This window comes from Nicotiana tabacum, chromosome 4 (genome assembly GCF_000715075.1).
Source record: "Nicotiana tabacum cultivar K326 chromosome 4, ASM71507v2, whole genome shotgun sequence".
NCBI classification, from domain to species: Eukaryota; Viridiplantae; Streptophyta; class Magnoliopsida; order Solanales; family Solanaceae; genus Nicotiana; species Nicotiana tabacum.
The window spans coordinates 26864838-26877743 of NC_134083.1; the positions used below are offsets into that span (position 1 = coordinate 26864838).

Genomic DNA, 12906 nt, shown 5'->3' on the forward strand with positions numbered 1-12906 from the left:
AAAAACCGACCAAAATTAGTCGATTAATTCGGCCGGTCATTTTAAAAAACCGACCAACTTTGGTCGGTAATTTTATTTTTTAATAAAACCAACCAACTTTGGTCGGTTATTTTCGTGCGAAAATACAATTAAAGAGTATAAATCAAATAAAAGACAGTCTTAAAATAAAATGCACCAATAGTCTAGTGGTAGAATAGTATCCTACCATAGTGCAGACCCCGGTTCGATTCCCAGATGGTGAATCTTTTGATTACATAATGAAAAAACCGACTAACTTTGGTCGATTTTCTTTTTTGCAATATTTTTGTTTTAAATTTAATTGACCGACCAACGTTGGTCGGTAATTTTCGACCAACTTTGGTCGGTATGCCTTTCCGACCGTCAAAATACCGTCCACGCATAAATGATCGCGTTTTGGTCGGTAATTGGCCATAACCGACCAACTTTGGTCGGTGTTTAGCGAATTTCTAGTAGTAATATTTTCCGCTATTTAGATGATTTTTGTATTATTATACATAAAATTTCTCTCATTAATTAAATTTTATTGTTCTTTTATATAGATAAATATTTAAACGATCACGTGTCATTAATAACGTGCAATGCACATTCATAGATACTAATGTATATATATGCTTTCATAGTTATTGAAATTAACTGTAGACCCTCAGGGAAACATTTAACCAGTCCCCACAACAATTGATGAATTTTTGAAAGTTATGGTTATTCCTATCAACATGTATACTCTCTTCTCACTCCCCAAAAAAGAAATTGGTTTGAGTGCCAAACATATTAACGTACCTTTTGACAACTATAATAGTTACGTAAACGATTAAAAAGCAAATTAGTGATTTTCTTTTCCCTATTTGTTTTCCTCATCCAACTAAACCTCTCGTTAAGGATTAAAGTCTAATAGACTTCTCTCTCTAGAGAGATTTTGCTTTTCATAATGTTTCTTTATGATTTTTATTTTTAAAAAAAGAGCAACGAAGGGTTAATTAATTGAACAGCAATTTGGAGCTTATGTTCCCCTCCTGTATATACTCTTTTTTTAGATTTTAATATACAAGGTAGGGGTCTAATTCAAACCCCCGCCATACCAAGGCAGATTTAATTAAAAAATCAATGTTAGAGCTTATGAAAATGCTTCAAGTTATGGACATCACCAAGATAAGTATACCCTAAGGAGTAAAGTCCAATTGTAACTTTTAAATTAATCTTTCCGGAAGGTAAAAATCTTTACATATAACTTTTAAGGACTAAGGAAGCTCAAGGGTTTAACTAGAAGTAGGAGTGACAGTTTTTCTTAAATAATCTGAAGGAAAAGATGATGCTGGGACACGTACAGTTTGTGGGCTTGAAATAGCTGCTGTTATTAGCAATTAATTAGTAGCACAGTCCATTATTCATTCTGTTGGTCTGCAGAAGATCAGATTGTATGGGATCCTCCATTTATGATTTCTTATTTAAACTGTGGGGTAATGAGGTAATCATCCATTTATGATTTCTTCCCTATATTTGGTTTCATTTCAAGGTTCAAGAGGGAGAAATTGGGAAATGTATATATAGTATTCATAGTTGCTTAACCTAGGGATTTACTTGTTGAAAATTAATTTCAGCAACTTGCAAGATTTGTAGCTAACTAGGGTTCTAAAATTAGTGCTTAATTGCGCAATTATGACCAAAAATTCTGTAATGATCAGCTTTTGGCCTGTTATGACTGTAGCCAGCTCTAGTCCTAATTAAGAAAGCTGCTGCCTGTCAAAAACATCTTCTTAATTGTTTTCGTTAGGGTTTAACGGTGGTTAAGGGGAAACTTCAGGACTAATGTTTCACAGGCGAATCCAATATTATAGTTAGTGATTTTAAAACGAGTGTGATCTTATTTTATGTATATATTTTAATTTTTTTTGTATCTATGCATATATGTACAAGACATGCACTATATTCGCCTCTGATTATGTTTTTCTTTTTCGAGTGACTTTTCTTGTAGGGCAGGCAAGGGAGAAGCTACATGTATGACCACCCTTCGTCAGAAAGTTACACTGCATATATAGATAAAATATTAGGTTTTAGAGATATATAATATATATTGAACACTCTTTGTCGGAGAATATTTTTCACTTTCTTCAAACTTGAACACCCTTGAGAAAATTCCTAGCATCGCCACTTCGGGCAGCAAGCTAAAATTTTTAATTAGCATTTTTAATGTATGTTTGAATTTCTGCGGATACAGTGTTACCGTTCCTCTCCAGTTACCAAATGGAACAGTTGTTTGGGATTTGATCATTCTTCTTATCCTTTTCTTCTACAGAAGTTGAACTACAATGATTTTTGCAATAGATTGGTGCTTTTGAGAATTTATACATAGTCCATTTCAGACGTTAGTAAATCTTAAGGACTTGTGGAGTTCCTTTTTACCCTTCAATAAACTGCAAAACTTGAAGAAATTAATTAAAAAGAAAAAATTCCCTGATAAGTATAGCTAATTTTAGTTAGTAAAGTCCAAGTTGCTGCATGCAAATCTCACTGCAAAATATATAGAAGTGGTCCTTTCTCTGTATGTACGTACTAAGTGGGAAGTCTTTTAAGAACTTTTATATGGATTTGGTCCCTCCTCTACAAGTGTAGCTGCAGCTTCTATCAATAAAATAATCTCATCCAGCTAATGAACTCCTACTGTATATATGCACCACAACTTTGGGATACCATTGTCCCACAAGTTTATCTAATTAATTTTTCTTTTTAATTGATAGTATTTAATTACTGAACATTCTTATTTTCATGATTATGTAAATTATGTCAGCATCTTTCAAAGGTTTCAAAAACGTACAAATTCTACTTTCCTCTTAAAGGAAAATAAGATTATATGGTACTGGTTTAATTTTCTCAAGGATTTAATTATTCTGCTCTCTTTACATATTTACTTGTCTAGGCATGCATATGATATAAGTAACTATAGGATGATTAGCCATTTAATTTCTTTAGTACTAGTAGTAGTTTTCTTTTTTCTAAGTCTAGGGTGGTCCCTGTGAGGTTAACAGTCTACCTTTCTTTTGTAGCATCATTAAATAGTATGACAACTGAAAATTAAAATGTGAAACTGTGTTAGAATGACCAGCTGACTAATTCATTTTGCAAACAATTTATTCATGGAATAGTCTAGATATGTGAAAGAGTTAAAGTTATATATATTATCAGTGTTAGAAATATTTACAACGTGTAATTATTTTAACTATTGTAGCAGACTAGTACGTAATTTGTCTTATTTTCATGATTATAAATCTCACATTAAAAGGAGATTTATCTGTAGTTATATATCATTTGGGTGACCTGATAGTAATGTAAAAGAGTTTCTAAACTAATTAACGATATATATAACTTAAACTCAAAATTAAATTAGTCCTACTAACTCTAGCTATCAAGTCTGTCCGTGTCAGCATCTGTAAGCGCCACATGGCCACGGATTTGCCATACTTCTACTTTCCTCTCTGATCTGATATATGGCATAGTAAGAATCTAATTAACATTTCTTCTTTCCCCAAAACTGGAAGTTTATTCTCTGCATATGAGTTGTTATTTTCAGAAAATTTGCTCTAACATCCCATTTTGATGCAAGGCTGGGCGTATAAGAGGAAGTAACGTTATCAAAAGCTCTTCCATTCTCAAGGCTGTGAGACAAGTTGAACTTTATCTGCTTCAAAACCTAATGTGAGTTTAACTTGTGACCTTTAACATTCTGATTGTTTATTCAAAGAAGTAATTTCTCTCCAGCTAGATATTAGTCATCCTCAGAATTAAACTCTTGGTTTAGCGGAATTATTTTGGAGGTTCAATTTGTTATAAACACCACGAGCAACGTAACCCTAATTATCTTCACAGCTCCAAATTTATCCAAATCGAACATAAGTTAGAATCTACACAAGAATTTTTACACGTACTCTTGTCGTGATTGGATATCTCCTTATATTCCTTTTTGTGAAGCATTACTTGCTATCAGATCACTAATTTTAACTCCATTTCTGTCGAAATCAAGGAAAATCATTTCTATCCTCTACTTGATGCTTAATGTTCTTTTTTCCTTTTCATTTCTAGTTGTTGATTTTTGTAGATCGAGGATGAAGAACAACAGATGATATCATGAATTCAAGTGGAAACAATTTTCAGGCGAAGCAAGAATCTGGTGGAACCAACAATAGTAAATTATTGACCTCAAAGGCTACTACATCAACAAGTTCAAGGCAGTGGGGAGGCTTTAAAAATCCAAGAATTGTACGTGTATCGCGTACTTTTGGTGGAAAAGATAGACACAGTAAAGTCTGCACAATAAGGGGTCTTAGAGATAGAAGAATTAGACTTTCAGTGCCCACTGCAATTCAATTGTATGATCTTCAAGACAGACTTGGTCTCAGCCAACCTAGCAAAGTTGTAGATTGGTTAATTGAAGCCACTAAACATGAAATCGATAAGCTTCCACCATTACAGATACCACCAGGATACTTCGCTCAGTTCCAAGGCGATCATCATTTTGATGCAGCTAATTTGAGAGCAAAATCTAAGGTAATTGATACGGACACAGTATATGGAAAAAACAAGTCTATTGCTTCAAATGAGCAAGAAAACCAAGAAGAAATTGGAGGTTATGTTCCTCAAATTTCAGCTCAGAGTTTCTTTCCATTAGTCAATAAATCTCCTAATTTACCAGGCCTGATAAACAGCAGCATGCCTTTCAATTCCTACTATCCATGGGAGCCTAATTCGAACTTGTCTTTAGCTCATTTTGGACAACCCCAAATAGAAGAATCGTCCCAAAACAATTTTCCTTTATCATTGGCATCATCCTTGTCTTTGCCTTCAGGTTCTCAATTATACTTTAATCCAACAGCTACAACATTTTCACCTATGATATCTCCTTATATGACCAATTATCCCATTGAAAGTGATCCGAGGGCGCAGTTGAACCATTTCCATTTCTTAAGCTCAAGTTCACAACACGTCCTTCCAAATCCATCAGTGCCAACTCTTAACTTGATCAAACCCTTCAGTCTGAATGACAATCCAAGATGGATTCATTCAAGAGAAGATGAGGATGATAGCCAACCACATGAAGGCGGCAACAATTAATTCTAAGATTGGATCAGGAGAAGAAATTCTAGTATCTACTAAGGGGTTTGGAGCCTTAATATCGGGAATTATACGTTTCTGCATAATACAATATTATTTCAAAGACAAGATCATGTACCGGATAGAGCAAACAAGATTATGCTAGTTTCCTACATCAGAGGTACAGCAATACAGTAAGACATTCTATCTCTAGTACTATATACATTTATAAAGTTTTATATCTTTTCTCTGCAGAACATAATATTTTACTTAAACACAGTTTATATTACCACTGCGTGGTAAATGAGTATTGTATTTGCAGTTTTTTTGTGGTTCCTTTTCTTTAATTCCTTCCTCGTTTCTTGGTGATTTTTATTTCTTTTCTCGGGTGTTATTAAAGTGGTATAAATTCTATATTATGGGTACCATTGGAATATGATTAATTATTTAGTTATACATATCGAAATTGTCTTTAGCATTATACTTTGCATTCTTCTTAGAAATTAAAGTGTCCCGAGCCCTTTTCTAATTATAAATGAATTAAAACTGCAATTTGCAAAATTTTAAGGTAAGTAGGGAAGTGGTGTTAACTAGAATTTGGAACTGATCACCTGATAAATATGAGCTATACATCTCACACTTTCTCTCTGATTATTATCAGTTCTTAGAAATAGGATATCACTACATTAAGAAGTTCATTCACTGTGTTCAGTCTGACCAATATCGCATAATTGTCAAATTGTGAGAGCTTATTGATCACCAAATACCAAATAATTCTACTGCTTCATCTACTTGAAGCTTTTATTGATGCATGCATGCAAATGTTACTAAGCGAACTTCTTTCATATCCAAGGTTTAGACAAAGTTATAAATTTCCTCATTATTCTTTCCGCAAACAGGAAATAGTTACTTCTTGTCTCAAAATTATGCTACGCTTGCTAGTAGGAGTCTTAAGATCATTAAGGGTTCGTGGTTGTTATCATTTCTTTTTCTCAAATAATATTAGTTAGTTGATGATGGATAACGCACGATTATATTAGTTGAGCAATTGCCTAATTATATTTCTTTCTTTGGTGTTTGATGCAAGCTATCCATAAGAATATATTTACTAGTCATTTAAATTTCTATGGATGTAAAAGTTAGTATAATTATAATTTTTGGACGGCTGAAAAACGTGCGGTAATTCTTCTAAATACTTAGATAAATCTATTTAATGTTGTTCTGCAAAGCTTTCTTCATAGAACAATGGAAGGTTGTGTACTAAACTGTGGATTCTTGGGTTAATTCTTCATTTTTCTTACTATATATTCTACTGTTATAGATATATAGAGTTGGCTCTCTGAAATTTGCCATCATTTTCTTAGTAATACTTGCTAGTTTATTCGACTAATTAAGAACTTAGGAGTCTGAGTTAGATTCTCGACTTTATTGTTTGTGAGACCACAAAGAAGTTATATAGTGGGACCAGACGCATGTAGTGAAAGTTGATTTCTGGAACTTTAGAACATATATTTCATTATGTTGTAATTCTTCTCCAGTAATATCCAATTAGTCTGTGATTTTATGAACATAAGTTAACCAAAACTAAAACCCTTTCAAAAAGAAATTTATGATTGTATATTACACTAATTGAATCACAATTCTTTTGAGATTAGCTATCTCACCTTTTATATGGGATAGCTAATCCCACAATTTTAGTACAAAATGATTTCCGGTACTAATTAATACCCATATAATCAAACTCGGTTTGCAAACTGTAAAACAACGTAAACTCACATCTCCGTGTTCACCTTTTAGGGTGTTATTCACCATAATCGAACAAAAGTTGTTCTCGTACAGGTGAATGTGATAGACATAATCTTGGAAGTGAGTACATTTTAAACACTTGTAATAACCAAATCTTCTGAACAAGTATTCGAACTTTAAGATGAAATTAAGAATGTACAAAACGGATAGGTGTTGAATTTTATGATCTGCCATCTCTGAAACTGCCTGCAAAAAAACTTAATTATTCTTTATTATATATATTACTACCTAAGTTCTCAAGTCTGATCTCCAGTAACCAACTTGATAGTAGCATAATTGAGTAGTATGTAGTAGCCATATAGGAAGGCATCTTTTGCGAATGCATGCACGATAAAACACACTTCCTATTTGCTCGTCAACTACTATCAATAATTTATAAATTAGCGTTTTGCCGTTAAACTAGAGATAGAACACTGTTGATTGATCAGTTGCCTGGTTTGGTTTATCCAGTCACTGGGTTAAAGCCTAGTAGCCCTGCAATCTTTTGTTTTTTTCTTTTTTCTGTTTTCTTTTTTGGGCTTCTTTTCCCTCTTTTTGATCAATCGTTTAATTGATTCTCATTCAAAACCAGATAATTAATTAAGAAAATCAATTTGTGTAACGTTCAACGAAGTGGGTAATAACCGGAAGACTACAACATGCATATCCACAAAAAAATGACTAGTATTTTCTTTACATTAACTTAAGCCTCGACATATTCCAGGATTTAAACTTTTAAGATTATATTGAACCAATTATATATTTAAAGTTATAGGTTCAAATCTATTATTTTTGTAATTTTAATGAATTTTTACACATAAATTTTTACTCAACGTCGAAAGTTATGGATTCAATTGAACTCATAACTACCACACTGCATCCGCTTCTGAATTAGCTAGAGTCACATTACCCAATACCTATATTAGTGGTAGATAATAAATATTTGATGAACTGGTCAAGTTGAGCATAATTTACGTACATAGACACCACTGTTAATAAGAGAAAATCATTGGTTGTACAATAAATATATATGTAGCACTAGGTTATTTAATTTATAAATCTAAATAACCGCTAATTACTAAAGCGCTTAAATTAAAAATGACCGATGAATATATAATATAGTGATTAAAATATAAAGATTAGAAAAAATAAACAATAAATTCTAACCACTAATTATTTAAAGATTCCATTTTTTTATTTATATTCAACAATGTATAGTTGGTCAACTTGGTCAAGTGTAATTGTACTACAGACAAGTTAAAAAGAAACCCTAGAAACAAAGAAGCCTTAAGAGGAAAAGGAAAGGAAGGTTATATATATGAATGAGTACAAGCATGGAAGCAAGAAAAGGAGAGGTATTTGGAATCTATAATTCTTCTATGCATGACAGTGTGTGAAAGGGAAAGGTGATAAGTAATGGACAGAGATTGGATTGCATCAGTACTCTATTCACTAGATCCAAGAGCCTTTTTTTTTAAAGAATGGCCACAGCTAGCTGCTGCAAAACTCCAACTTGGGCTAAGGTGCCCTTTTTCTAAAGTAGAAAAAGGTTTCTATGGTCCTCTTTAGAAAAGAAATGTATTGCTTTTATTATAAGTTAGGGCATGCACGTGATAAGGAGACAATTTATTTTTGAGTAGCTCGTGAAAAATGAAATCTTCCTTTGTCCTCCCACCTAAGATGAAATTATACTTCCAATTATATGGCCATTATTATAATATTTTAACGAATTGAACTTCTCGATATTTAAAGTGTAAAATAATTTATACACTCTTAGATCAGTACCCTAAATAATAATTACATGTAAGTGTATAGAAAGTGAAATTGTATATTGTTGGCCTAAATAAGTTTGTTTTGATGATTGACAAAGGAACACATATATGAACCGGGTCCATGGACATTGTACACAGGTGACGGGTAGAATCAAGCAAAAGGCATGCACGTGAAAGGAATAAGTATAAGTGGCTATTTCTGATAATCCCTGAACGAAAAGGTTGCATATTTGATAAGGAGCAGGACTCCTTACTTGAAGAGAACTCTATCTAAGATAAGGAAAGAGTTAGAAGTTGAAGATAACTAGAACTCTTCCACCAAGGAAGAGTAAAGCATTAGACTTCTAGTTAATCTTTATTTACTAACTCTATATATATCAGTTGTGTTCTCTTTTACAAGCGATGCACACATACTGAAGTTAAGCACGAATTGAGAGCAAAATAGCAAGGCATTTTGTGAGCAACTCCTGTGAGATTTAAGAGTGCGATCCTAAAGCTACACGAACCAGATTGAAGAACCAGCTCCATAAAGAGTTTTATGTGTCTTTCTTTATTTCTAGTTCAAAGTGTAGTATGTGTTTTGAGTTGTACCTTTCAGCTTTCTAAGAAGCAAATTGTACTAGATACCTGAGTTGTATCTTTCAAGTTAGAGGTAACTTGAAGTAGTTGCAACAGCCTGTGGCGTGTTGCTATAAGGGTTAGAGTTAATCCTTAGGTTTGCAAGAGGTTGTAAACTCTAATTGTATTGTTCAAGTTAGAGTTAACTTGAAGCAGTCCCAACAGCCTGTGGTTGGTTGCTACAAGGGTTAGAGGTAATCCTTAGGTTTGCAAGAGTTTGTAAACTTTGTTGTTGGCTCAAAATTATAGTGAAGTGTTTGGAGAAAATCCTACTGGGTAGTAGGTCGTGGTTATTTCACCTTTTGAGCCGGGTATTTTCCACATAAAAATCCTTGAGTTCTTTACTTTCTCCATTATTTATTCTGCAACTGTAGTGTAAGGAACGCATAGAAGAACCAGGTCCTTCGATAATCCAGTGCACACGAAAATCAGGCACCACACAAATCACCCATCTTGTGTAGTATTGAAGTATAAAACATCAATTGGTATCAGAGCGGGTTATCCTTGAAGAGGCTAACACCTTAGAAAAAGATCAAGATGAGTGCACTACCTGAAATTTATAAAGAGCAATCCACCACTAGGCCACCACTATTCAATGATCACTGTTATTCTTTGTGGAAGGAGAGGAGAAGAGATCACTTGCAGATAACTGATGGGTGCTTCAAATATGGTAAAAAGAACCACATGATCAAGAACTGTCCTATGTGGGAAGTCGAGTGGAAAAAGGAGAAATCTGAAAGAAGGAATAGAAAGAAGGAACAGGTTCATGACAAGAAGAACTACAACAAAAGGTCATCCAAAGCAATGGTTTCTACTTGGAAAGATAGTTCAGATGAGGACATTGATGATAATGTTGAACGAGCTCTCATAGCAATTCGAGAATCTGAAGATGAACCTAATGAAGAATCTGAGATAAGTTTTCTGGACCTTAAGGATAAAATTAAAATCCTTTCTAAAGATAGACTATCAAAATTGTTGCTAACTTTAATTGATGAATCTAAGAATATAAGTTCTGAAAAAGAACAGTTGTCAAAAGAGTGTAACTTTTTAAAAGTAGAATGCAAAAACCTGGAAATAAACGTTTGTAAAACTGAAAAGGAAAATACTGCTTTGAAGAACCAGGTTCATGCACTTGATACAGCTGTCTTAGAACTTAGATCTGAAAATAGGGACAGGAAAAGAGATAGTAAGTGATATACAACTCAACCTAGAGGATGATTAAGGAAGGCTAAAGATGAGCTATTCAAAAAGGAAGAAAATGTAAGAGTTTTGAAAGAGGACTTAACAAAGGTTAAACATGACCTTGATAGAACATGTAAATGGAACAGGTCTTCCAATGCACTTTCATGACTACAAGAACACCATAGTAGTAACAGAAAGGGACTTAGCTTTGGGAACTCTGCACCTAAATGGGGTCCCAAAAGCAAGTACCTCACACTTCCTAAGAACAAGATTTGCACACATTGTGAAAAATAGGTCACTATAAAAGTGAATGCACTGCAAAAGAAAAGGCAAGTCAAAAGAACAAAGAATTTGTTCAAGGGAAAAATGAGCTACCAAGTTGGGCTAAAAAGAATTTGATTCATCCTTTTGCCTATAGAAAGGGACCCAAACTAGTTTGGGTTCCTAAGACTAACCCTTGATTTACTTTTGGAGGTCCAAGTGAAGGGAAGCAGCCAAATATGGTACATGGATAGTGGCTGCTCAAAGCATATGATAGAAAGCAAGAACCAGTTCCTTTCACTTGAGGACCTTAATGGAGGTAATATCTCCTTTGAAAATGGGGAAAAAGGTGAGATCATTAGGGTTGGAAAGGTAGGTAAGACTGACTTGATAGATGGACTGAAGTATAATCTAATAAGTGTATCACAATTGTGTGATAGAGGTAACATGATAACATTCACATCTACCAAATGCTTTCTGATTAATCTTACCACTAACAAGATAGTTTTGGAGGGAAAAAGAGTGAACAACATATATGTTGTAGATCTGTCCACACTTTCATAAAATGAATTCACTTGCTTAAGTGTGTTGGATAATGATCCCCTCCTTTGGCACAAGAGACTTGGACATTCCAGTCTAAGTCAACTAAACAAAATAGTCTCCAAGGATTTGGTGATAGGACTGCCTGACATTAAGTTCAAGGAAGATAAAGTTTGTGAGGCTTGTGCAAGAGGGAAGCAGGTAAGATCCTCTTTTAAAAGCAAGAAAGTGGTAAGCACCACCAGGATGATGGAACTGGTCCATATAGATCTTTGTGGACCAATGAGAACATTGAACAGATGCGGTAAGAGATATGTGATGGTGCTTGTTGATGATTACTCTAGGTTTACTTGGACGTTGTTTTTAATATCTAAAGATGAAGCATTTGACATGTTCACTTCTTTTGTTAGAAAAACTCAGAAATAACTAGGTTATCAACTTGCATCAATTAGGTCTGATCATGGTACTGAATTTGAGAATGCTAAATTTGCTGAATTTTGTGATGAGCATGGCATAAATCATAATTTTTCTGCTCCTAGGACTCCACAACAAAATGGAGTAGTTGAAAGAAAGAATAAGGCTTGAAGATATGGCTAGGACTATGCTTCTTTCTAGTAAACTGCCCCATAGTTTCTGGGCAGAAGCTGTGAACACTGCATGTTACATCATAAATAGGTACATGACTAGACCTCTTGTTGAGAAGACTCCCTATGAGTTACTTAAAGGGAGAAAGCCAAATATATCCCACCTTAGGGCATTTGGATGAAAGTGTTTTGTGCACAATAATGGTAAAGACTCCCTAGGTAAGTTTGATCCCAGAAGTGATGAGGGAGTATTCTTGGGATATTCTTCACATAGTAAAGCTTACAAGATTTATAACAAAAGAACTATGTGTGTAGAAGAAAGTGCACATGTAGTTTTTGATGAAACTAACATTCTTTCTGAGAGACAGGAACATGAAGATGAAGCAATTGGGCTGGTTAGAAACTCAAATGAAACCACAGCCCAGATTGAAGCTGCACCAAAGGAAGGAACATGTCCTTCTACCTAGGGCAACCTAACAAGGGGAACTGAACAAAGAAGAACTGATCCTCAAACCCTGAGGGAACCAGTCCATGAACTTGTTCCTCAACAACAAAACACTAAAGGAACATTTAGGGAAAACCAGCTGGTTGTGAAACCTTATAAATACCAAAGTTCTCATCTCATTGAGAACATAATTACTGATCCAACCTCTCGAATCAAAATCAGATCTTCTTTGAAGAATCTTTGTGCTTTTGATGCTTTTCTATCTCTTATTGAACCTAAAAATGTTGCTGAGGCTTTGTAGGATGCAAACTAGGTGAATACAATGCAAGATGAACTCAACCAATTTGAGAGAAGTCAAGTTTGGAATCTGGTACAAAGACCCAAGGACAGATCAGTAATTGGCACTAAATGGGTCTTCAGAAACAAACTTGATGAAGATGGAATAGTCACAAGGAACAAGGCAAGATTGGTGGTTTAAGGATATAGTCTAGAGGAGGGCATAGACTATAATGAGACTTTTTCTCCAGTTGCAAGATTGGAAGAAATCAGACTCCTCATAGCCTTTGCTGCTTACATGGAATTCACTCTCCGTCAGATGGATGTCAAGAGTGCCTTCATC

At 34.2% G+C, this 12906-nt stretch overlaps 1 protein-coding gene across 2 annotated transcripts; it reads left to right on the forward strand.

Annotated features, from left to right (window-relative positions):
• The first annotated feature begins 3505 nt into the window (after positions 1-3505).
• On the forward strand, positions 3506-5404 carry LOC107773728 (transcription factor TCP5-like). 2 transcript variants are annotated; one of them, XM_075251603.1, is made up of 2 exons: positions 3506-3708; positions 4093-5404. In XM_075251603.1, exon 2 carries the CDS (start codon positions 4138-4140, stop codon positions 5119-5121), a length of 984 nt encoding a protein of 327 aa, XP_075107704.1. In that variant the 5' UTR covers positions 3506-3708; positions 4093-4137; the 3' UTR covers positions 5122-5404. The 2 variants fall into 2 exon arrangements, with proteins under 2 accessions (XP_075107704.1, XP_075107705.1); XM_075251604.1 differs by having other exon boundaries at positions 3515-3708; positions 4109-5404.
• Positions 5405-12906: the final 7502 nt, after the last annotated feature.